Raw genomic sequence first — 25,568 nt, 5'->3', positions numbered from 1 at the left:
TGTTTTTAGTTTTTCAATTATAAAATTCTTAGAATTATTTACAAAGAAAAATATTAGAAAAAGGTTAAGCTTTCACTAAAAGAGGGAAACCAACTGTAATCTTGGCCTTGGGGAACAATATAGATTCTGGATTTCTTTGCCCTATAGGGCTGGGAAGAAGCTAGGCGACGTGGTTTCAGATACGAAAAGGACTATTGCTGGGAATATTTTCTGTCTTCAAACACACTGCAGGTAATGGTGAATGTTTTGCAATAACTATTATATATACTAGATTAGAGAATATATATATATCCATTTTGTACAGTTAGATCTATAGCAAAAAGTCAAATAGATAGAAATTGTGTATATTTGTATATCCACACAAAATAATGGGGGATCGTTCTTAAGTCAACTGCAACAGAACAAGTAAAGGTGTGTAACAACATAAGAAAAACCTAATGGCAGATAAAAGAAACCCCAGTTCGAGTATAATAGCAAAGCATAGTAAGATTCAATTTCTGTTCCTATTCCCACATTCTGGTTGCCATTTTGATGATTTCAACTGAGAATTTTTGCTAATACTCCTAAAATCTGTTGAAAAGTATCCAGTAGGATAGATATCTGTAAGTTTTCTGGTTTAATGAAACACTGCAGGCAAGAATTTGTAAAACAGAAGAAAATAAAGAGGGCATGCCATCACATTTTAGACTACACTGAACTAGAGATTTGAAGCCAATGGGAATAGAAATATCCTCATCTTTTCCTAGTGCACATACACTCCAGCTATGTGACATGAACCTTGATACTAGACCTTTCACAAATCTACAAAGTAGTAAACAAAAAAATCTAACATACCAAATCAGAAGTTCCCAGTCACAGGCCGGGCGCGGTGGCTCAAGCCTGTAATCCCAGCACTTTGGGAGGCCGAGGTGGGTGGATCACGAGGTCGAGAGATCGAGACCATCCTGGTCAACATGGTGAAACCCCGTCTCTACTAAAAATACAAAAAATCAGCTGGGCATGGTGGCGCGTGCCTGTAATCCCAGCTACTCGGGAGGCTGAGGCAGGAGAATTGCCTGAACCCAGGAGGCGGAGGTTGCGGTGAGCCGAGATCGCGCCATTGCACTCCAGCCTGGGCAACAAGAGCGAAACTCCGTCTCAAAAAAAAAAAAAAAAAAAAAAAGAAGTTCCCAGTCACTAGCAAAATGGGAAAAAAAAGGATAACCACAATTCTGGAAAAAAAGAAAAAAAAAAGAATGGAATACTGTGTTTCAATAGAAAACACCTTACAACTGTTTCATAATACAGAATAGCTAATAAGAATGTGAATTCAGCAAAACAAAGGTTAGAAAATAAACCAATAGAATGAATGAAAAGACTCCTGAGCTAAGAAAACAAATTGAAGATCAAAAGAAAATCACAAGGAATAGAATGGACCTTCCTTAAAAACAAGTTATTGCCATAGGAAAAAAGCTTGAAGTAATCAGTTTATGGATGTGCCTGAAAAAAGAAGAAAATTAAAGCAGTAAGTAAAATCTTAAAGACAACAAGATAGGGACTGATCCATCACGAGAACAGTAGATATTAGTGTCTGCATAGAAATCTTGTGTAATTGAATGTTTATTTAAAGACATATATAAGAAAATTTCTTTGAAATGGAAAAAATGAAATGAGCAGAAGTATGAAAAGGTAACTGAATCCAAGTGTTTGAGAATGTCATGACCTGTCAGGATATGAATTCAGGTGTAAAGAAAAACAAGCATTCAACAACATGCTCAAGAAATAGTATACCCCTGAGCTCTTCTTGAAAAGCCCATCAACGGTGAGATCCTATTAATTAAAAGAGAAACCACAGTGGAGATTTCAGGAATGGAAAGTGCATACTAAATCAGCTGGTAGTATACTTTAGAATTATTTAAATATAGAGCTAATAAAATGGTGGTAGGAATTATACGTGCAAAATAGGATGTAAAGATTATTATCCTAAACAATATAAAATAATGGCAGTAAAAACCAGGAGATATCTAAGAAAGTTAGGTATAATGAAAATTAGGTGGGGAAACCAAAGTCACATCTTTCATACAAGGGATATATACTTAAATATAACCAACTTTATGTTGCATAATATCTAATAGGAATTCCTTAGGAAATGTTTCTTGTGATTATGAAAATTTAAGATTCTTCTGGTCATTCATTTTCATTTCTATTTAACTTTTCTTTTTAATTGTTGTATTATTTTATTAATAAAATTAATTATTTCTGTATTATGATTCCATTATTAGAATACATTTCCTCTATCCGTATATATGCTTAGTGGGTGTCTGCAATCTTGTTTATTCTATTTAGACAAGGGAAGTACTTTTCTGTATTATTCGAATGCTTTATAATAAGCCGTGTATCATTTTTTTCCTCAAAAAAGCAAAAAATAAACCTTAAGCTTACATGCCATTGTTAACCATATTCTCAGTAATAGAAATATGGATGTTGTTTTTTTTATGCTTTTCTATATTTTTTTAAATGGAGGTGGAGAATAATTTTTAAAATTGTGTTAATCTTTTGCAAAATGGAGTAATCCTTAAACATCAGTGGTTATTCCTTACAGCATACAAACTTTTTCTGTGAACAGTAGGTAATATTTTAGGCTTACAGGCCATATGATCTCAGTTACAAGCATTGACCTCTGCCATTGCAGTGCAAAAGGAGCCACATGTAGATGAATGGGTATGGCTGTGTTCCAGTAAAATTTTATTGACAAAAACAGCTTTTGTAGTTTGCCAACCCTTACTTTAAGACATGTTTGCAAAAGTGTTTTCATAAAGCAGGGATAGCTTACAACTCAATTTATGTATTAATGTATATTTGATATCTGCATTGTGTGAGAGGTATTCTAGTTCTATTTGCTGCCATTCCTTCCTAGATGCTGCATAATATGAAAGGACAGTTTGCTGAGCATCTTCTTGGAGCTGGATTTGTAAGCAGTAGAAATCCTAAAGATCCAGAATCTAATATAAATTCAGGTAAAGCAGAAAACGCAGTGTAAATAAGTATCTTTTGTCCGTTGTGTCAGTATTTTACTTTTTTCCCTCTACCTTCTCACCCCCTATAGATAATGAGAAGATAATTAAAGCTGTCATCTGTGCTGGTTTATATCCCAAAGTTGCTAAAATTCGACTTAATTTGGGTAAAAAAAGAAAAATGTAAGCATTGAAGATTGTTATGAATTACTTGTAATTCTCTCCTTAAACTTTTGAAATCCTCTTATGTAACCAGGCTTATATTATAAATGTGTTCTTATATGTTGGTTATATTCTTATTCATTTAATCATTTTAAAGAAGGTGAACTATGTTCAGCAGTGGTATTATTTTCCCTCACAACACATCCTGGAATTGTTTCTCTGATCACCTATTATTCACAAAGAATGCTACAACATAATACCAATGTAGATATTAGAAAAGCCAGCCTGCTAATAAATACCAGTGCCTGGATAGAGATTACTTAGAGTAGATTTTGTTTCAGAAATTTTTTCCTCTTATAAAATGGATAACTTAGCTCTTTGAATAAAATTGTAATTTCACTATTTTGAGAAGTAAAGTATAATAATGTATATACAGGTTAGTCCTTAGTAGTAAATGGAGACAACAGTGAAGATGAGCTAGAATGAGCTCATTCTAGCTAAAGGATACAGAGAAACTCAGAGTCACAAATGACCAATAGTATGATTGCTACTACTATTTTGGAAGGCACTCTGGGTTAGAATTATGTATTGAGTCATTAAAATAGTCACTGACCCAGTGCATGGATGAGTGAGCTTTTAATTTAATAGATGTGTCTTAAGGAAGTAATTTCAAATGTTTCCTAACAGCTATATTGTAAACAATATAGATTTTTAGTAGCAATGGAGAAATTGTGGTTTTATAATGCTATAATGCATCTCCATAGGTGGGCATTAAAATTTATTGTGTAGTAACATGTAAAATATTTAAGCTGATGTTAAATGAAAGTTGGCATTCTGTGATTATAAACAGGAAAAAAAAAATAGACTTTAAAGATAGGCCAAAGTGCAGATATTGTTCTTGGGCAATGGTTGGCAACTGGGGTGATTTTGCCCCCAAAGGGGACATTTGACAGTGTCTGGAGATACTTGTGGTGTCATAATAGTGTGTCAATAGTACTAAAGTCAAGAAACCCTATTCCAAATAACAGGTAATGGGTAGCTGATTAATTGTAATCATTTTGATTGTAACGTTTCAAGTGATTTAAGTAACTTTTTCAAAATCAATACTTGGCCAATTTTTTTTTTTTTTAATGTTTACCTAACTTTACAGGTAGCTTAACACAAAGTCTCTGAAATTCATTTTATTTTCCTCCCTGCTATCCCGGGAGGGCTTTATGAAAAAATGTTTTCTTTGGACTGATGCTTTGTTTTGGTCCAGACTAAGAGTCAGCAAATTTTGACCTATATGCCAAAAACTTGTTTTTGTACATTTTTTGGTTGAAACACATCCCTGCCCATTTCTTTTTTCATGTTGTCTATTCTGCTTTCCTTCTACACGAGCAGAGTTAAATGTTAGTGACAGAAATTATAGAGCCCCTAATATAGACCCTAAAATATAAACTATCTGGTCCTGTACGGAAATTTGTTGGGCCAGGACAGTCGCTCACTCCTGTAATCCTAGCACTTTAGGAAGCTGAGGCTGGCAGATCACTTGAGCCCAGGAGGCAGAGGTTGCAGTGAGTCAGGATTGCACCACTGTATAGTGAGAGGAGATCATGCTACTACAGTCTAGCCTGTCTCAAAAAAAGAAAAAAAAAAGGAAAGAAAATGCCAGCTTTTGCTCTAGATATGCAGGGTTGCAGGATGGTATTGGTAAATTGACTTGAAGTGAGAAAAAATAATTTCTGGTTTATTTATTTACATATGCATATTCTAGGTATTCATAACTATGATTCATGATTTTGGTACAAGTATTATGAATTCTTAGAACTCCAAAAGAGACCAGGCATGGTGGCTCACACCTGTCTGTAATCCTAGCACTTTGGGAGGCTGGGGTGGGTGGATCACTTGAGATCAGGACTTTAAGACCAGCCTGTCCAACCTGGTGAAACCCCATTACTACTAAAAATGCAAGAATTAGCTGGGCATGGTGGTAATGCATATCTGTAATCCCAGCTACCTGGGAGGCTGAGGTAAGAGAATCTCTGGAACCTCAGAGGTGGAGGCTGTAGTGAGCTGAGATGAGGCCACTGCACTCCAGTCTGCAGTCTGGGTGACAGAGGGAGACTCCGCCCAAAAAAAAAACTTCAAAAGAGACCCTCCTAAAAACAAATAGGAAACATTAGTGAATTATTAGCTTTTATGCTTTTATTTAATATAGGTAATTAACTATTTAAAATAAATTATTAAACATCTCCCTGTTGAATAATATTAAAGACATGAATTGAGATAAAATGTATATGACTATCCAAAAAAAAAAAAAAAAAAGACCTAGGACTTGTGAGATTGAATTAGAACCGTCAACATGAATTTAAAGAGAATTCTTAACTTTTATTTTTTATTCATCTGTAAAATTTTTAAGTCAGAATTTTACAGAGTTATTTTGTAAATCAAGGGCTATTTAACTATATCATGATTGTCACAGTAAAATGTATAGACTCTTCTCTTGGTATGAATCACTTAAATTATTTTATATATTTTGTTATTTATTCTTAAGGAAGATAATATTCTGTCAGTTTTCTCATATGTTGAGTGATTATACCTGCAAGAAGATTAGTTACATGATGTAAAATATTCATACTTGATAGCATTTTTTTATATATTTTTAGGAAAATTATGCTCTGTCCTCAAATATAAATATTTTTATTTTGCAAAAATAAGCTGAATTATTCTCTGGAGTATTTTGGTTTTTACCAAGCCCTTCTATCAGTTTTTTAAGTAGTTTAAAAAAAAATTCTCTAGAAGATTTCTTTTTAACAAACTGCATTTTAATTTTTTTAAAGGGTAAAAGTTTACACAAAAACCGATGGACTGGTTTCTGTTCATCCTAAATCTGTTAATGTGGAGCAAACAGACTTTCACTACAACTGGCTTATCTATCACCTAAAGATGAGAACAAGCAGTGTAAGTGAACATTTAAAATAATTAAGGATCTGATGATCAGTCTCATTGTATTTTTATGATTGTATAGTTTTAACAATTATATACAAAATTTTTTTTTGTTGTTGCCTCTTATTCCTGTGACATGAGTAACTTTTTCCCCAGACAACTTATACTTTTTATTTTCAGGTCTGTAATGATGGATCTTTGTATTTTAATTAGAACAGTTACTTGATTTGCATAATTTTCTTTCAGAACTTGCTTTCAAGAAATAGTGGCATATTTTATAAGGTACAGTAGTTTATATTGTGTAGCGAATATTGTTAGCATCTCAGTATACCTTATAAGTATTGTTCAGCATATGGAGATTCTGTTTATATTTTTTCTTTAGAACAATAGTTTGAGATGATTTATAAAAAACCATGTAAAAATAACCGGCTACATTAGTCTTTTGGTTTTGTTACTCAGAATATACTTTGTTCAAAGAGTAGTGCTTAGTTTGAAGCAAAAATATAAGATACCTATGTTTGAAGCAAAAATATAAGATACCAACCTAAAAGATGGCTCATTTAAAATGATATTTCTTACAAATTAATCTCTGTAATTACAATAGCAGGTTAATAAATATTTTAGAAGGGAGGTACTCATTAATTAATATGGTTGAATTTATGTAGTCATCTTTTCAGACTCCAGAGAGTATTAATTCACTTAATTTTTATTACAGATATACTTGTATGACTGCACAGAGATTTCCCCATACTGTCTCTTGTTCTTTGGAGGTGATATTTCCATCCAGAAGGATAATGATCAGGAAACTATTGCTGTAGATGAGTGGATTATATTTCAGTCTCCAGCAAGAATTGCCCATCTTGTTAAGGTGACTGACTATGGAATTATCTTTAATCTAAGTGTTAGCATGTGGTCATGTGGTTTGCTTAAATGTTACATATGTTAACATTTCTTGCTCTATTTCAGCTGGGCAAATAATTTTGAAAAAAACGATTCCTGGTTTTTCTTAATTGTCTTTAGACGGGGTAACAAACCAGCCATTCTCAATGGCTCAGTGTGATTGCAGTGTGAATTTTAATTGCACTTCAGTTGTTCACTTACAACCACACTTTAATTGATTGCTCACTAAATATTTTAGCTTTTGAGCCATTGCTTGTGAAACTCCTTGTATCAGGTAAATCAGTTTCATTTATTATGTTATTTGATAATATATCTGCTGCCTTTGTTGAACATGTGTAATTTTTCCAACCTTAGGAATTAAGAAAGGAACTAGATATTCTTCTGCAAGAGAAAATTGAAAGTCCTCATCCTGTAGACTGGAATGACACTAAATCCAGAGACTGTGCAGTGCTGTCAGCTATTATAGACTTGATCAAAACACAGGAAAAGGCAACTCCCAGGAACTTTCCACCACGATTCCAGGATGGATATTACAGCTGACAACTTTTCAGGAGTGGTCTGAAAAGCCAGTTTGACAGCCATTCTCCATCATAGTTTAAATTTTAGCTGGACGCCAAACCCTGGGACATGACCAGTTTTCATGTGTAAGATAGAAACCTTCAGTAAGTAGTAAAGACTTAATGTGCATGACTTGATGTTATATGGAGCTATTTTATATATATACATATATATACTATAAAAGCAATATGTTCTCTGATCATATATTCTGCTGTGGTCATGCCCACTCTTTGGGAGTATATTCCCTTTATATATATTTAGTATTGTACCACTTGAGAAATTCCTTTGTTCTGTTACACAAAATTAATCTTTTTGCTCATAATGACTGATGATATCACCAGTAAAAATAGAATGTTCAGCCAAAAAGCAGTGTCAAGTAAGAATTTGAACACAGCCACATTTTTTTAAATGAAACTTCTATCAGAAGTAAATGAATTTGTTGTAATAAAGCCCAGTATTTAATAAAATGTAGCATGTTAAATCTCAGCCAACTTCTTGGATTGGTGTCTATATTTCCACCTTTGGCTTGGTTGATTTGATATTTTTACTATTTTTAAAACTTGTACCCTTTTTGCATCACCCTGTGCAGCATAATACAGCAGTTGAGAGCGTGAGTCTCTCAATGGAGAGCAGTTCCAGTCTCAGCTCTGTCACTTAGTCAGTGTCTTGGCTTCTCTTTTTCCTTACCTGTAATATACAGTTGACCCTCCGTATCCGTGCATTCTACGTCTGTGGATTCAAGCAACCATGGATAGAAGGTATTTGGAAAAAAGAAATGAATGGTAATATCTGTACTGAACATGTGCAGACCTTTTTTCCTTGCCATTCCTAAACAATACAGTTTTAACAGCTATTTATGTATTTACATTGTATTAGTTATTATAAATAATCTAGAGACAACTTGAAGTATATGGGAGGATATTCCTAGTTAAGATGCAAATACTATGCCATTTATATAAAGGACTTGAGCATCCATGGATTTTGGTATTTGAGGGGTAGGAGTTGGAAACCAGTCTCCCACAGATACTGAGGGACGACTGTACAGGTAACAGTTGTGAGGATGAAATACATTAATGCATGTAAAGCACATAGGTTAGTTAGTGCCTGTACTCTCTGAATCTAGTTGTTATTTGTCCCTGAAATATTTTGTAATGTCTACCCTTTTTTTTGTTATTACTACTTGCCTTCTTAGCCAAGGCAGGTAGTATGACAACACATGCTTTATATTTTCAGCCCTATCAGATTGGGTTAAATACTGTTGATTGCCGGCCAGCAACCATTTTGTCCCTCACTTCTTGCTTTATTCAGGTGTTCCTGTCTGCACAGCTCTGTGCCCAGATATGTTGGACCCTTTCCCCAAGAGTGAATCTTGCTGTTCTAAGCTAATCACATGTGGTCTTATCCACGTTATGAATAATTGATAAAGCATGAGTACATACATGTCCTAGTGATCTTCAAGGGGCTGTCTGAGAATTGTTTTACTAATAGACTTGGAGGAGAAAATCCTGCTCTCTCTGGACATTGTCTTGTCTGACTCTGATAGTTGGAACTGCTGCAGCCAACTAATGATCACAAGGGGACATGGACTCATAGACTGAGGTTGGCTCAGTGGAAAGATAGAAGTCACCAGAGTCTTTGATGATGCTGGTAAGCTTCAGAATTAACCCATTGTAGAACTGTTCTACATGTGGACTTATTTTGATATAATAACCCTTCAATCGTTTAAGCCACTTAAAAGGATATTGTTAGTTTTTTGCTTGTTTTGTTGTTGTTGTTGTTTTATATTTGGAGACGGTGTCTTGCCCTGTCACCCTGGCTGTAGTGCAGTGGTGTGATCTTGGTTCACTGCAGCCTTCACCTCCTGGGTTCAAGTGATCCTCCTGCCTCAGCTTCCTGAGTAGCTGGGACTACAGGTGTGCACCACCACACCCAGATAATTTCTGTATTTTTTGTAGAGACAGGATTTCACCGTGTTGCCCAGGCTGGTCTCGAACTCCTGGGCTCAAGCGATCTACCCACCTCAGCTTCCCAAAGTACTGGCGTTACAGGGATGAGCCACTGCGCCCAGCCCCTAGTAGGGTATTTTTAACCTGTTAAAAAGGATACTAATCTGAAGCATACCCTATCCATCACTGGGTATTATACTATTGATTTTGCAGTGTAAGAGTTTTAACCTATATGTCTGACAGAAGGTGTAAAACTGCTGGACATGCTGCAGAAAGAAAAAGGAAAAGCATTTTGGCTGCACTCTAAAAAATGCAAATTCTAATGTGCCTTCCAATAAATGCAAGGAAACCAAAGGAGTTAAGAGGATCATACAATGACTGGGATGTATTGATAATGCTAGAGTGATACGTTAACAGCACTTGTTTGGGTACTGCTCCCAATCCTGGGAATGTACATAACATGTTATGTCCCAAGTCCATTATCTTGGCTGGTCATCTAAAAGTGATCTGTCTCTCACTGAATTCTGGCCTTAGAGTCACGTCACAATATTACAGTATACTGGTTTTGCCTCTAAAGTTGAGGTGACCATCTGGTCTTTCTTGCTCTGTAGGAAAGTGTATGTTTGTGCTTTTTTTCCCCTTGCTTTGATTATCCAGTTTAAATTGAGTAAATTGGCCAAAATGGTCTTGGAAGAAAGGATTTAGAGATTCTGTAAAAAAGATTGTTATTTGGTTCTGTGTTTGCAAACCAATATTTAATTCTCATATGAATGTGAAAAATATTCTGGAGGAATTATTTAATTAATGAGGTGTTCACAGAGATTAAAGCAGTTGTTACCTACAATTTCTGTCTTCTGTACAGCTGATCAGGATGGAAATTTTAATTCAAGGTGCTACTTAATTCTATTTCTTTTGTTTACAAAATAGGGCATTATTGAGTAGAAAATAGGTCTAAGAACTGTTTGTTCTTTTGTGGTTTTAAAGAATAAGATAATAAGGAAAATCTGTTTGTTTCATCATTTTGAGCAATACAGAGAATAACTCTTGAAAAAAAGAAACCTCAAACAGAAACTTAACAGAGAAAAGCAAAAGAAATAAATTACTGAATAATCTTTCAAAAGCATCTTTGAATATTGAGCACATGTGATACCTTCCTAATTCATTAATTTGGGCAAAAGCTCTGGATGAACTTACACCAATTATTGAAAGGCATTCTCTATCCTTACTGCATTTTTAAAACAAAGTTTTCCCCTAAAAGTTATGAATTATACAAAAGCTTTAGGAGGAATTTTAGTACTTCTTTACCCAATGTAAGTGGTGGCAAATTTCTTTCTATTCTTAGCTCTGAGTCTGTATTTATTTATAAGTCATTGTGGTCATGTATACTCATGTTTATAATATGCTAATTGTTTTTAATGGGATTTTTGTTCTGATTTTAAAACAGTACATCCTCACTGGAGAATAGTTGGAAATGTAGTATATAAAGTAAATCATGTTACCATTGTTCCCTTTTGATATATATAAACTTTAGGTATTATTTTATAATAAATTTTAAGGTATTACTTTATAATAAAAATTAACCAATTTAAGTATATAATTCAGCGAATTTTATCAAATACATAGTCATGTAATTACCAACACCACAATCTTGGTACAGAACATTTCTTTCACCTAAAAATTTCCCTTTTTCCACTTTGTAGTCTATCCCTTGCCCCCACTTCTACCCACTGGCAAACCATTGAACTGCTTTTTGTCACATTTGTTTTGCCTTTTCTAGAATTTCAGATAATCAGAGTCAGACATAGTCTTTTGTGTTCATGTTCTTTCACTTAACGTAATACTGTAGAGATACTGATATTGTTACATGTATTAGTAGTTTGTTTTATCATTTATTAGTATTTGCATTTTATGATCACACCACAGTTTGTTAATTCATTTACCAATTGATGGACATTTGAGTCATTTTCCATTTTTTTGCTGTTACGAATAAAGCTGCTATGAACATATGTATACAGGTCTTTGTGTGGTTATATGTTTTCCTTTCTCTTCGGTAAATACCTAAGCTTAAGGTATTATATGGTAAGTGTGTTTGTATAAGAAGCTGTTAAACTGTTTTCAGAACTAGCTGAAATTTTACATTCCCAACAGCATTGTGGGGGATGGATCAAAGTGTTCCACATCCTTGCCAGTACCTGGTATTTTTAGCTGTTGTTTTAGTTTTAGCCTTTAGTGAATGAGGAATCATACCTCATTGTGGGTTTAATTTGTATTCCTAAAGTGATTAATGATGAGCATCTTTCCCTGTGTTGTTTGCTGTTTTCCTTAGTTATCTTAAGTATTTCTGTGTGGGTTTTGATTTTTCATCTCATATGTTAAATGACTGAGGTTTTAAGGCTGTATCTGACTAGGGATAAGGAGGATTACTAATTAATTTTAGAGATCCAGAAAGTTATTTACATTCCTTGACATTTATAAAGGCCAGATGTGCTGCTGCTCTTGACTTGGTTGGTACAGTGTAAGAGTTAAGCCAGTGTTATTAAGTGCCAGGAGAGACTAGCACCAGTTTTACATAGTTATGAAGGCAAGAGGTTGTATATTCGTCATGAGGTGAAGAATGGGACATAAGAAAAAATATTTACTGGTATTGGAAAAGTCAGAGCTAAGGAAAATAGCTGATATGGAAGCACTGTAGAGCCAGTCTACTGTGGATGATAGGGAACTTTTAAATTGTTACTACCTTTTTTTCTGGTTCTTAAATTTGATTCATATCTTAATGGTCTGGTATAAATTTTTGAGTTGAATTTTTCTATTTCTGAGTCCTTGTGTGTTATATTACCTTTACACAGTGAACATTGTGGTTGAGAATAAAATTAATTTTAACAAAGCTTTAAATTAATGAAAAAGTGATTCCTTGGTGACATTTATCTTTTTGGCCCTTCTAGCTGTATATTTATGTTAAATATTTCAATTCTTAATCTTTCCCATAGCTTCCATTCACCTCACTTTCTCTTAATGGCTGTTTCTCTTGTTAAATGAGAGAGTTTCATTATTTTTACTTGTTCTAGAAGCCAATTTTTTTTTTCTTGGTTTTTCAAGCAAAGGCACAACAGACGTAATGTTTTTGTGGTGTCTGGATAAGAATAAAAATGGAAGCCAACATACTAGATCTCTAAATATTTTAAAATTTTAAATTTAGTTTAACAAAATTAAATAAAACATCCTTTTAGCCAGGTCTGATGACTCATGCCTATAATCTCAGCACTTTGGAAGGCCAAGGCAGGTGGTTCACTTGAGCCCAGGAGTTCAAGACCAGCCTGGGCAGCATGGTGAAACCCTGTCTTTTTAAAAGTTTACAAAAATGAGCCAGGTATGATAGCATGTGCCTGTAGTCCCAGCTACTCAGGAGACTGAGGTGGAAGGATTGCTTGACCTGGGAGGTCAGGGCTGCAGTGAGCCACAGCACTCCAGCCTGGGCAACAGAGCAAGACTGTCTCAAAAAGCTCCTTTTGACAGATACACAGTAACTACAAAATTTAAAATGGCATAAAACAATATTGAAGATGACTTTTAGCCATAGTTTGTTTTTCCAAATTTTTTTGCATCAATCGGTAAAATAACCATATGATTATTTTCTTTAGCTTGTTAATATTGTGAATTGCTGTCTTAGTCATTTTCTTTTGCTGTAACAATATCAAAAACTGGGTAATCTGTAAAAAGAATACATTTTTCAGATTGCTGGCAACATGGCCAAATAGGAACAGCTCCAATCTGCAGCTCCCAGCAAGATCAATGCAGATGGTGGGTGAGTCCTGCATTTCCAGCTGAGGTGCCCGGTTCATCTCCCTGGGACTAGCTGAACAGTGGATGAGCCAAACCAGGGCAGGACAGCCCACAGAGGATGAGCCAAACCAGGGTAGGGCGTCGCCTCAACCAGGAAGCACAAGGGGTATTGATGAAACGTATCTCAAAATAATAGCCATTTATGACAAACCCATAGCCAGTATCATACTAAATGGGCAAAAACTGGAAGCATTTTCTTTGAAAACTGTTACAAGACAAGGATACCATCTCTCAACACTCCTGTTCAACATAGTATTGGAAGTTCTGGCCAGGGCAGTTGGACAAGAGGAATAAATAAAGGGTATTAAAATAGGAAAAGAAGTCAAATTATCTCTGCCTGCACATGACGTGATTTATATTTAGAAGACTCCATCATCTCAGCCCCAAATCTCCTTAAGCTGATAAACAACTTCAGCAAAGTCTCAGGATACAAAATCAATGTACAAAAATCACAGGCATTCATATGCACCAATAACAGACAAACAGAGCCAAATCATGAGTGAACTCCCATTTACAACTGCTACAAACAGAATAAAATACCTAGGAATACAACTTACAAGAGATGTGAAGGACCTCTTCTAGGAGAACTACAAACCACTGCTCAAGGAAATAGGACACATACAAATAGAAAAACATTCCATGCTCATGGATAGGAATAATCAATATAGTGAAAATGGCCATACTGCCCAAATTAATTTATAGATTCAATGCTATCCCCATCAAGCTACCAATGACTTTCTTCATAGAATGGGAAAAAACTTTAAATTTCATATGGAACAAAAGAAGAGCCTGCATAGCCAAGACAATCCTAAGCAAAAAGAATAAAGCTGGAGGCCTCGGCTTTGAAGTCAGACTTCAAAATATACTACAAACTGTACTACAGTAACCAAAACATCATGGTACTGGTACCAAAATAGATACATAGACCACTGGATCAGAACAGAGGCCTCAGAAATAACACCACACGTCTACAACCATCTGATCTTCGACAAATCTGACAAAAACAAATGGGGAAAGGATTCCCTGTTTAATAAATTGTGTTGGGAAAACTGGCTAGCCATGTGCAGAAAGCTGAAACACCTTCCTTACACCTTACACAAAAACTAACTCCAGATGGATTAAAGACTTAAACTAGGACCTAAAACCATAACAACCCTAGAAAGAAAACCTAGGCAATACCATCCAGGACACAGTCATGGGCAAGAGTTCATGAATAAAACATGAAAATCAATGGCAACAAAAGCCAAAACTGACAAATGGGATCTAATTAAAGAGCTGCTGCACAGCAAAAGAAACTATCATCAGAGTAAACAGGCAACCTACAGAATGGGAGAAAAATTTTGCAAGCTATCCATCTGACAAACTGCTAATATGCAGAATCTACAAATAAATTTATGAAAACAACCCCATCAAAAAGTGAGTGAAGGATACGAACAGACACTTCTGAAAAGAAGACATTTATGCAGCCAATAGACATACGAAAAAATGCTCGTCATGACTGGCCATTAGAGAAATGCAAATCAAAACCACAATGAGATACCATCTCACATCAGTTAGAATGGAGTTCATTAAAAAGGACGTAACAGATGGAGAGGATGTGGAGAAATAGGGATGGCTTTTACACTGTTGGGAGTGTAAATTAGTTTAACCATTGTGGAAAACAGTGTGGCGATTCCTAAGGATCTAGAAATAGAAATACCATTTGATCCAGCAATCCCATTACTGGGTATATACCCAAAGGATTATAGATCACTCTACTATAAACACACATTCACACGTTTATTGTGGCACTGTTCACAATAGCAAAGACTTGGAACTATCCCAAATGCCCATCAGTGATAGACTGGATAAAGAAAACGTGGCATATATACACCATGGAATACTACGCAGGATGAGTTGTCCTTTGCAGGGACATGATGAAATTGGAAACCATCATTCTCAGCAAACTAGCACAAGAACAGAAAACCAAACACTGCATTTTCTCATTCATAGGCGGGAGTCGAACAATGAGAACACATGAACACAGGGAGGGGAACATCATAGACTGGGGCCTGTTGGAGGGTGGGGAGAAGGGGGAGGGATAGCATTAGGAGAAATAGCTAATGTGGATGAGGGGTTGATGGGAGCAGCAAACCACCATGGCACATGTACCTGTGTAACAAACATACACGTTCTGCACATGTACCCCAGAACTTAAAAGTATAATAAAAAATAACTTTTAAAAAAGAAAATACACTGATTTGGCCAAAAAATCCAGAAAACTATATACTTAACTGAAAACAACCTGGAGTAAAATAAATGACACCAGCACAAAAGGACAAGTATCTACAAAATCTTTATAAATTCACATATTTTTCTGAAAGTATACAAGCAGTCTCAATTTACTGGGACAAAAATGAACATTGTTGTTCTTTAGTAATGAAGTCAATGTACAATTCGGAGCAGGTAGGTGTTCACAGAAACAACTAGGTTTGATAAAAATACTGTGTTACGTTACAACAATTCACGGTTGAAATCAAAAACTGAATGTGTTAAATACTTACCATATAACAACACTTTAATACACAGCATTGATCTTGCTAAATAAGACTATGATTCATAAGATGCATATATTTCCAAAGCTGTATAACATTTTATAAATTAATTCACAGAATTCATATAGTTGCTTTTTAGCTTCAACTGGGTATTAGCAAAAATAATACAAAATGATTCCCGTGCAAGCACAAATTTACCTTCCTTCCTGAATAAAACATGACATTAAATTACAACCTGTTAGCCTCTCCTATAAAAAATCTGTGACATTATTAAAGAAGAGACAGAATTCTTGTTTTGCAAACCCCAAGACACATCCCACTGTGGTCCATTGCTATTATTAACACAGTTGCTCAGACCTCAAGTCACTCAGACCTGAAATGTCTTTTACACTAAGAATGTATGCACAGGTCAAAGAGAGCAATCCAAGGGTTAAAAGTCCCCAGTGCCCCACACTGGCTCATTGCCAAGGTGGCAGGGTGCCGGGTGTGTAAGCCAAGCACACTTACCCCTCAACTGGGTTTCTGTAACTTTACAATTTTAACTAGTTGGCAGACAGTAGTTGGGATATGTCACACACACACACACACATACATACATACACACACACACACACACACACACATATATATATATATATATATATATATATATATATATATATATGTACATGAGTCTTCCAATAATGTACACTTTGCTAGGTTTTATCCCTTTGTTAAAGAAAATAGAACAGAGAGGGACTATAGCTGCCAGTAAAAATCATTTCCCCCATCTTAATCTCCCAACCTTCATCACCTCCATGAAACCAACTATTAACATAATCTTTCTCCCTCTGTGCACTAGTGGAAAAAGTAAAGTTCTACAGAAACTCACAGTTAAGAGAGACTCTGAATACAGCAAGTAAGGCTTTTAGTGCAACTAGAATGGATTCCCACTAAGGTCAAGCTGACTTCTTGGTATCTTTTAAGGCCGAGTTTTCCCTTTCTTGAGATTACTATAGTGTGCTCCAGCTAATTTCTACTTGGAAGCAAGCTGGAACAGCTGAAAACCAGGTATTATTGAAGGCAAAGCAGCCTCACGTCGGTTTTTTAATCAGCTCATTTGAGAAGTTTTTTAATTAGAAAGTAGGCTGGGCATGGTGGTTCACACCTGTAATCTCAGCACTTTGGGAGGCTGAGGCAGGCGAATCACTCGAGGTCAGGAGTTCAAGACCGGCCTGGCCAACATGGTAAAACCCCGTCTCTACTAAAAATACAAAAATTAGCTGGGCATGCTGGCATACTTATAATCCCAGCTACTTGGGAGGCCAAGGCAGAAGAATCACTTGATCCCAGTTAACCAAGATCACACCACCACACTCCAGCCTGGGTGACATGGGGCGAGAGGGTGGGGAATAGGACCCCTGTCCTATATTCATGGTTTTCTCACATATGAGAAACCATCTAAATTCTATGTTGTTAAAGGTAGTTTAGGTTAATTAGTCTATACTTATCTAAAACCAATGTTGGGTGAGATGGATTTAAAAAAAAAAAGTCCTTAAAGTAAGGCTTTCTACTTTCCTTCTCATGAGGAAAAGTGACAAAACTTCAAGTGTCAATGTCCCTTTCCTGGGAATAGGTTTAGAAAAATACAACAGCTCGCCTTCTGAACTCTACCAGTTCCTTTTGAAGTCAACAAAGCATTAGAATCAGATTTTTAAAAAAGGAAAATATTTACAAAACTGGACATTCCTGACAGATATAAAATCTTGCTAATGCTGGGAAAACCATACAAGGGTGTTTAAAGAGAAACAGTAACCTTAGTAAGGCAAGGATAGAGAAAACCAGGATATGATAGTGTTTTTTAATGCCAGAACACGGAGAAATTAGGAGGAGCAGAGATGACCTGATCCCTGAAGTGCATTGCTCAGCTATTCTGCTCAGCCTCTAAGGAGGTCTGCAAGGGTGTGGATAGGTAAAAACTGAGCTGTGCAAACTAACTGTATCCACAGTTCTTCTCGTGAGAGAGCAGAACAACCTGGCAAGCTTAAAGGCAAGTGTTTTCATTCTTTTAATTAAATAGGCTGTGATAAAATTAACAAGAAAACTAGCCCAGAACCAACCAGCCCACTATGTGTCGTGCAAATCTTGCAGTAACAAAAGACCACCTGAGAGACTACACGTTGGTCTCCAGTCCTAGCAAGCGTCCCATTCTCTCCACATTCTTGTCAATTATAGCTTGACATGTTATCTCCTTGGCACATTCCATAGGAAACCAGCCTCTTTCTCCATCTCGCAGTCGTTCCCCCTCATACCAGCCTGTGAAAAAGAAGAGAGCCCACATCAAACAAGTATTTGGAGTGTGCCAGGTGCCAAGGAGGACATGAAAAAGCTGAGAGGCAGCATCGCTCTCCAGGCTAGGTGCCATGGATGATGAAAGGTAAGGAGAATGAAACAGGGAAAGGTTTCAAGGGGGAATGAATGACATTCCAGGGAAAGAGCCTGAGCAGAGGCCCTGAAGTGAGAAGGCTGAGTATCTGAACCGGGGCTGAGCTGGCAAAGGAGATGCTTTGGGTAAGAACAACAGGAAAAATGATTTTTTTGAAAGGACAAATCTTTGGAGATGAGAACTAGGTCACCGGGGGACTGGGGAACAAAGAAAACGTCACGGTTTCCTTTTGAATAACCAATCAGATGACTGCATCTACACTCAAAACCAAATTAGATGAATCATAAAGTGTAGATAGATGAGAGGCAGGTGCACATGAGAAAGCTGAAGGGAAAGCCCAAAAAGAGAAGAGGCAAATGTTTCAGAGTCCCCAAAACACCTTTCCAAGTCATCTTGAGGCCTCTGGTAAACCAGTGATTTGGGGAATAAAGTCTTGGGAAGAGGAAAGGAGTAAGAACAGAGAAGCAACAAAATTAGCCTTAGAGATGAGAAGGCAGTACATGTATGTAATCTCAAACATTCACGCATCAAGATTTGGAATACAGGCAATGATGACAAAATGAGACTCCTCGGGTCTATAGCACTCTGAATCCTGGACCACGAGTGTCCCATAAGAACGCTCCCACTCACCATCGCTGACACGTTGATAGATGAGGACAACGTCTGCCACCTGCAGGGAGAGTTCATCTGGCTGCTTGGCAGTAAATGACCTAACGATTTCCACCTGGGTCAGTGCTGCAGCAAAGAGGACATACTAAGTTTCCAGTAGCAGAGAAAAAAACACGTGCAATCCAACAGTACACATTTACTCATTTTTCTCTGTAACTCAGGACCAACACTGAGGAAAACAAGTTGGGCTTCTAACAAGCAGAACATCTTTTCTAGCAATTCCCTTACTTGGCTATAAGCTTTAGAATTTTAGAACCTCAGATTTGAGAGACCTTTTATGATGCATGAATCCCCTCAATAACAGGTTGATCAGGAGTCATTAGTCATGTCACACAATGGAGCAGAAAACAGCCATTTTGCCTTAGGAAAACTGAGGCATGAGAGAGGTGCTGATGTGCTGAGTCCATGAAAAATCTGCAATAGACATAGTTCTCCTGGATCTCATCAGAGTGTTTTCCCATCCCAGCAGCAGCACATGAAGGCTTGCTTCCAAAAAAGTTTAGAAATAAAAGGAGTTCTGGCTGTGCACAGTGGCCCATGCCTGTAAGCCCAGCACTTTGGGAGGCTGAGGCGAGTGGATCACAAGGTCAAGAGACTGAGACCATCCTGGCCAACATGGTGAAACCCTGTCTCTACTAAAAACAAAATACGGGATTTCCAACTTTCTGGAATCCCTTCCCACACAGTGGGAGCTCAAAAATAAATAAATAAATAAATAAATAAATAAATAAATAAACAAAAACAAAATACAAAAATTAGCTGGGTGTGGTGGTACACACCTGTAGTCCCAGCTACTCAGGAGGCTGAGGCAAGAGAATCACTTGAACCTGGGATGTGGAGGTTGCAGTGAGCTGAGACTGCGCCACCGTACTCCAGCCTGGAGACAGAGTGAGACTCCATCTCAAAAAAACACCACCAACAAAAAAAAGGGAGTTCCAACCGAAAGCTTAAAAGACATGTTAGACCTCCTCAGAAATGCTGACATGTGACTTCTTAATTTGCTTTTTAATATAAAGCTTGATTTTAGGAAACTTTAGGACCATTTTAGCTTTTAATCTAAGCTTAAAGCTGTAATTTTTGAGGATTCCAGGATAATGTTTTGTCCTAATTCTTTGGATTTGACCTTCCAACTGTAATAACCTAAGGAATCACAGCATCAAAGTTAGGAAGCTAATAAGCACACACCACCACCCTTTACTGCACCAGTTTTTAATTCTCTAATGAAACACACTTTCTAAGAAGGTCAAAAAGAATTGTTAATTTTCTTTTAGATTAAAAATACTTTTCAGACTCTCAGTATGGAGAAGGCTTAAACATTATTAACTATATTGCTCATTGATAACAGCTAAAAATTTAAAAGCTTTACAGTTCATGTAGGGCTTTTAACATATATTACTTATCTTCACAATAACCCCATGTTGTGTATAATGGTGTAACTGATTTGCAGATGGTTAAATAGCTCTGTAATGCTAAGCAATGATTTGCCATGTTTCCACAACAAAGAAGTGCACCTTAGATTTGAATTCAGACCCCTTGACTTCCAAAGCAAGGATCATACCCTTCTGGTGTAAAGCAGAAGGAAGGAAACCTTGGAGTAAACAGGCAAGGACTGTGGTGGTGTAAACTCATTAGTAATCCGGCGTCCAGCAGGGGGCAGAGCCCATCCATGTTCCCAAGTGGGCTTCCCCTTGAGAGAACTTACAGGTTCGGTCTGCAGGCGGCTTTCCGCTGCTGTGTCCCAGGGCAGTTATCCAGCGGGCTCGCTCACTCCTAAAACAGAAGGCAGACCCAACTGAAAGATTCAAGGTGTATAAACAAAGAATGGAGTGTGTTCTAGACAGTCAATGCAAAGCCATTTCCAGAAAACAGTTTCTCCAGAGAGGTACGGTAAAACAGGGTGAGAGTTGTTTAAAAGTGATAATCTGGAAATCTAAAATAAGCAAGAAACTAGTCATCATTGTCAAAAGATTCTGAATGAACTTGGCTTGTTATTGATTAAAAGAAAATTCTCATATGACAGTGTAAACGTTAATAAGGAGCTGATTACACAAACACACTATATCCCCAAATGATATTTTGCATCCTCATAATTTGATGTTTAACATTTCAAAAGCAGTAAGTTTCATTTTTTAAAAATCCTAATTTCTCCACTTCCTCCCTACTTCCCTTCCCACTCTCTCAAACCTTTCAGAAAAGATGAGAAACTTGACATGTTTAGTTGTGTCATCCCTTACACAACTTTGCCAAATATGAGCCTTACTGAAACAGAAATTCTTTGGCCACTTTTACACTGTTCCCAAATGCCTAAAATGGTTTAATGAGTACAGAAAAAATGACAAATACTTTTAATATAATATTAAGTTATAATTACATAAAAATTATTTAAAGTATCAAAAGTTTCAGATAAGCAAGGACTGTTCTACCTAATGCAGCTACCCTAGTTTTTTGAGAATCAAGTATTAAAATTGCAACGAATACTGTCCCCGCCATATACAGGCTTTTAAATCTCTGTTTTTATAAAACACATGCTACATTCAGACACCACACTTGACATCCACTATTTCTCTTTTTTTCTTTATAGATTACTCAGTCTTGGATACGTGACATCCACTATGTCACATAATCCTCCCAAAAGCCCATTTGAAGGATGCAAAGATCAGACAGAAGTTCAGAGGCAAGTGATTCAAACCAAAGTCAATTTCTACTGTGCCACTCCATATTCTTAAGAAAAAATGCCTTCATGACAAACATTTGGGGCGAAAAGTCTAATCTCTCATAGCAGCCTGAATGATGCTTGTCGCTATCACCCCACCTTCATCCCCACATGCATCCTTCTAATCCAGGCAGAGAGGACTTACCGCACTGGAACACGGCACCCTGGCCCCAGCCTTTCCTATTCCTTCCCTCTGTTTTTACCTAGATATGCCCACTCATTATTGCAATTTAAATTTCTTATTGAGGAATAACACATAGCATAAACTGAAGTGTGCACAGTGTTTACTTGCCAAGACATGGATGCACCGGACAGTTCCATTCTGTCCCTTTCCAATCAATAACCTCTGTCCAAAGGTAACTGCTATTCTGTTTTCCCTTACCATGGAATTTCTATTACCATGCCTCTTTTGTACTTTTTGCAGATGAAATCCTTTAGTGTGTACGCTTTTGTATTTGGCTTCTTTTGCTCAGCAAATACCCACTCAATGTTGAAAACACAAGGCTCACTTCCTCCAAGGGGCCTCCTCTGATGCATAAGCCATCCTTCCATACCCAACCCAGTCTGATAATCCTGTCATCCCCTCTGCACAATTCTATTACACTGCTGGTCAACAGTAAGACTCAGAAAAGCAGGCAGCTTATCCATTTGGTTCACTGCATTATCTCTAGAACACTGCCTGACACATAACAGGGATTCAGTACACATCTGCTAATTAATGAATCCTATAACTCATCACATATTGAGTCCAATCATTTACTGACTCATCTGCTTCTCTTGCCAGGCTATAAACTCCAGAAGGGCGGGAATTAGGCCTTGTTCTAAATAATATTCTGAAGCATGTATGTGTCAGCTACGGTACTAAACAATTCCAAGTATCATCTAATTTTTAAAACAATCTTGCAAAGAAAATATTACCAAAATTATTTCTATTTTTTCAGAGGACAACAGAAGTCTGGTATGATAAGCACCTAACCCAGGCAGTCTGAAATCAAAGAGGTGGGGTTACCTAGCCGATGTTTACAAAATAATGATAGAAGGCAAGAAGGGTGGAAACTGTGGTAACTTGAAAGATAGACGTTTTCTTTTTTTTTTTTTTTGAGACAGAGTCTCGCTCTGTCGCCAAGGCTGGAGTGCAACGGTAGGATCTTGGCTCACTGCAACCTCCACTTCCCGGGTTTAAATGATTCTCCTGCCTCAGCCTCCCGAGTAGTGGGATTACAGGCACCCGCCACCATGCTCAGCTAATTTTTTTTTTTTTTTTAGTAGACATGTGGTTTCACCATATTGGCCAGGTTGATCTCAAACTCCTTACCTCATGATCCGCCCCCCCTCGGCCTCCCAAAGTGCTAGGAATACAGGCGTGAGCCACCACGCCCAGACAGACTTTTCAAAGATTAAGATGAGGCTGGACCTTGGTCAAGTTGTTGTGTCAGGTAGTAATATGCAAAATGTATATAGAAGCCAATGAGTCTGTCTTGCTTTTAAAACCTCTCGCTTGGCAGGTGGATCACAAGGTCAGGAGTTCAAGACCAGCCTAGCCAATATGGTGAAACCCTGCCTCTACTAAAAATACAAACAAAATTAGCCAGGCATGGTGGTGGGCACCTGTAGTTCCAGCTACTCAGGAGGCTTAGGCAGGAGAACTGCTTGAACCCAGAAGGTGGAGGTTGCAGTCAGCCAAGATTGTGCCACTGTACTCCAGCCTGAGTCAGAGTAAAACTGTCTCAAAACACACACACACGCACGCGCACACACACACACACACACACACACACACCTCTCTAACACAGGACAAAGGGCTGTACAATAGTTCTGTAAGAAATAAGCAAAGCACAACTTCAAGTAAAATAATTCCCAGGCAAACACTTATATCTTTGCTATCATCTCTTTATTTGGAATAAGATCTATTTTTTACTCAGGCTCAAATGGAATTTCCAAAGTATAAACCCAATTGAAAAACTAATACTTCATGAATGGAAGAGTTGCTCACCAAGAAAAATCTAAAATGACCCATTTGTGTGTCTCAATGCCATAACCAAACAAGTTATACACAGCCCATACTGCTGTCTTCCTGGAGCAATTTAGAGCAACTTGGAGCCATTGAGGCAGATCTTCCTGTACAGAGACACCATCGCTAGCAGTGAGGGGCCAGTCTCAGCAGTGACTTCGCCCTGCTGCCAGTTTCCAGAAGTCCAGATGAAATCTTTCACTTCTGTGGCATGCTGCCTGGACGCTAATGGCATTCCTTAGACACGGCTGCCCCTCACAGGGACTCTAGACGACAGAACAAGACACTTCTTGTTGCCATCACTGAAAGGCACTGCTTCTTGAAACTGCTTCAATTGAGTCAGTCCCCACCCCATTCTTGGATGCTGTCAAATCCTTGGGACTTCCCTTGGGGCTTCCAAGAGCCTACCAAGGATCTTCCCCAGCTATGAAGCAAAAACCACTACATTTCTAAAGCAGGAACTAAGTTGTTGTAAGATGGATTCAAAAGGACAGGAAAAACCAGGGCATGGACTTAACCATTATTAAATTTAGGTATCAAGTCTAGGGCTCACTCACAGACATCTGTTTTTTCAGGGTCATATCGATTAGGAAACAAGATGAATTCAAAATCCACTATACACCCAGTTCATAGACTTTTCCCTTTGCCCAAAATGACAGAATAAACAATGCTGCACTAAAGTCCACCTGCATGCAGCATATCAACTTTCTCTTTAATCTTTTTTTTTTTTTTTTTTTTGAGACGGAGTCTTGCTCTGTCCCTCAGGCTAGAGTGCAGTGGTGGGATCTCGGCTCACTGCAACCTCCACTTCTCACGTTCAAGCAATTCTCCTGCCTCAGCCTCCAAGTAGCTGGGATTACCACCATGCGTGGCTAATTTTTGTATTTTTAGTAAAGACGGAGTTTCACTATCTTGGCCAGGCTTGTCTCAAACTCCTGACCTCATGATCTACCCACCTCGGCCTTACAAAGTATTGGCATTACAGGCGTGAGCCACCACGCCTGGCCAGCATATCAACTTTCAAGTCTAACGTGACCACTCCTTCCTTCACCCACATTAACTCTGCACAGGCCATGGGTTGGGTGGGGGGTGCACAGTGAATACACTGGAGGCCCTTGCTCTTCACAGCCCTCAACACAAAGGAACACACAGAAAACACTCACAAAACCCAATACAGCAAGCAGTGTGCTGAAATTCAGCACTCTACCAAAACATTTCACCTAGGCAGAGAAAAAAGACTAAATTGAGAAGAGACTCTTTTAACTTATATATCCATAAATGCAGTCTTTTCATAACCCTCAAGTTCTCTCTGCATGGCATGAAATGGTGTTTCTATGGTTTCCTATCAGCTGTGGTAGCACCTTGGCCTGTCTCTCATATAATTAATTATGCGTAGTAGGTTTAAACTCAATTGCACAAAAGTTAAAGATACCGCAAAGTCTCACTTCTTATGGAACACCAGGCATCAGCTAGAAAAGATAGATACCGACTGAAAAAGGAGGAAGTAGGCTTTGAAGTAACAGAGGCAGGGCTGCAGGTGAGACTACACAGAACAGAACACTGGCTGAGGACTCCATCACTAACAGGGTTTTCCTGATTTCGCAACATAAAAAAAGAGCCCTTAGTTGCTCTTTAACCTTCCATTTATCCCTCCCAACTGGCATTTGATCAGTTACCGTTTGTGTTTCTTCTCACAGCCTACACATCTACCTGTGGTTCCTTCTGAATTTTCTATAACCACAGCCTTCGAAAAAAGTCCTTCGAACCTTTGTAAAGAATAGGATTGTGAAGATGGTTGTTTTTGTTCTTTCCCTCACACATTCAATTCAACTAGATTAGTTCAGAAAACTGATCCATAAAAGAAAACCCATAGCATGAAAAAAGTTATT

At 37.5% G+C, this 25,568-nt stretch overlaps 2 protein-coding genes across 3 annotated transcripts in view; one reads left to right on the top strand and one right to left on the bottom strand.

Moving 5' to 3' along the window:
• The window catches only part of DHX36 (DEAH-box helicase 36), a 52,039-nt gene extending 40,546 nt beyond the window's left edge, over window positions 1-11,493 (top strand). The window contains exons 20-25 of the mRNA XM_003925014.4: window positions 148-231; window positions 2,897-2,996; window positions 3,086-3,176; window positions 5,978-6,098; window positions 6,799-6,951; window positions 7,338-11,493. Of these exons, the coding sequence (XP_003925063.2) occupies window positions 148-231; window positions 2,897-2,996; window positions 3,086-3,176; window positions 5,978-6,098; window positions 6,799-6,951; window positions 7,338-7,523 (735 nt within the window). The 3' untranslated portion in view covers window positions 7,524-11,493. The remainder of the gene's footprint in view (window positions 1-147; window positions 232-2,896; window positions 2,997-3,085; window positions 3,177-5,977; window positions 6,099-6,798; window positions 6,952-7,337) is intronic.
• A 4,156-nt stretch (window positions 11,494-15,649) lies between these two features.
• The window catches only part of ARHGEF26 (Rho guanine nucleotide exchange factor 26), a 128,887-nt gene continuing 118,968 nt past the window's right edge, over window positions 15,650-25,568 (bottom strand). For both annotated transcript variants that reach the window (XM_010335753.3, XM_003925017.4), the window contains exons 13-15: window positions 20,658-20,725; window positions 18,917-19,021; window positions 15,650-18,156 (exon numbers count right to left, since the gene is read on the bottom strand). In XM_010335753.3, coding sequence (XP_010334055.1) covers window positions 18,014-18,156; window positions 18,917-19,021; window positions 20,658-20,725 — 316 coding nt within the window. In that variant the 3' untranslated portion in view covers window positions 15,650-18,013. The remainder of the gene's footprint in view (window positions 18,157-18,916; window positions 19,022-20,657; window positions 20,726-25,568) is intronic.

This window comes from Saimiri boliviensis, chromosome 9 (assembly GCF_048565385.1).
Source record: "Saimiri boliviensis isolate mSaiBol1 chromosome 9, mSaiBol1.pri, whole genome shotgun sequence".
Taxonomy (NCBI): domain Eukaryota; kingdom Metazoa; phylum Chordata; class Mammalia; order Primates; family Cebidae; genus Saimiri; species Saimiri boliviensis.
Note: the sequence above shows the minus strand (reverse complement) of the source record. Positions and strands in the feature narration are given on the sequence as shown.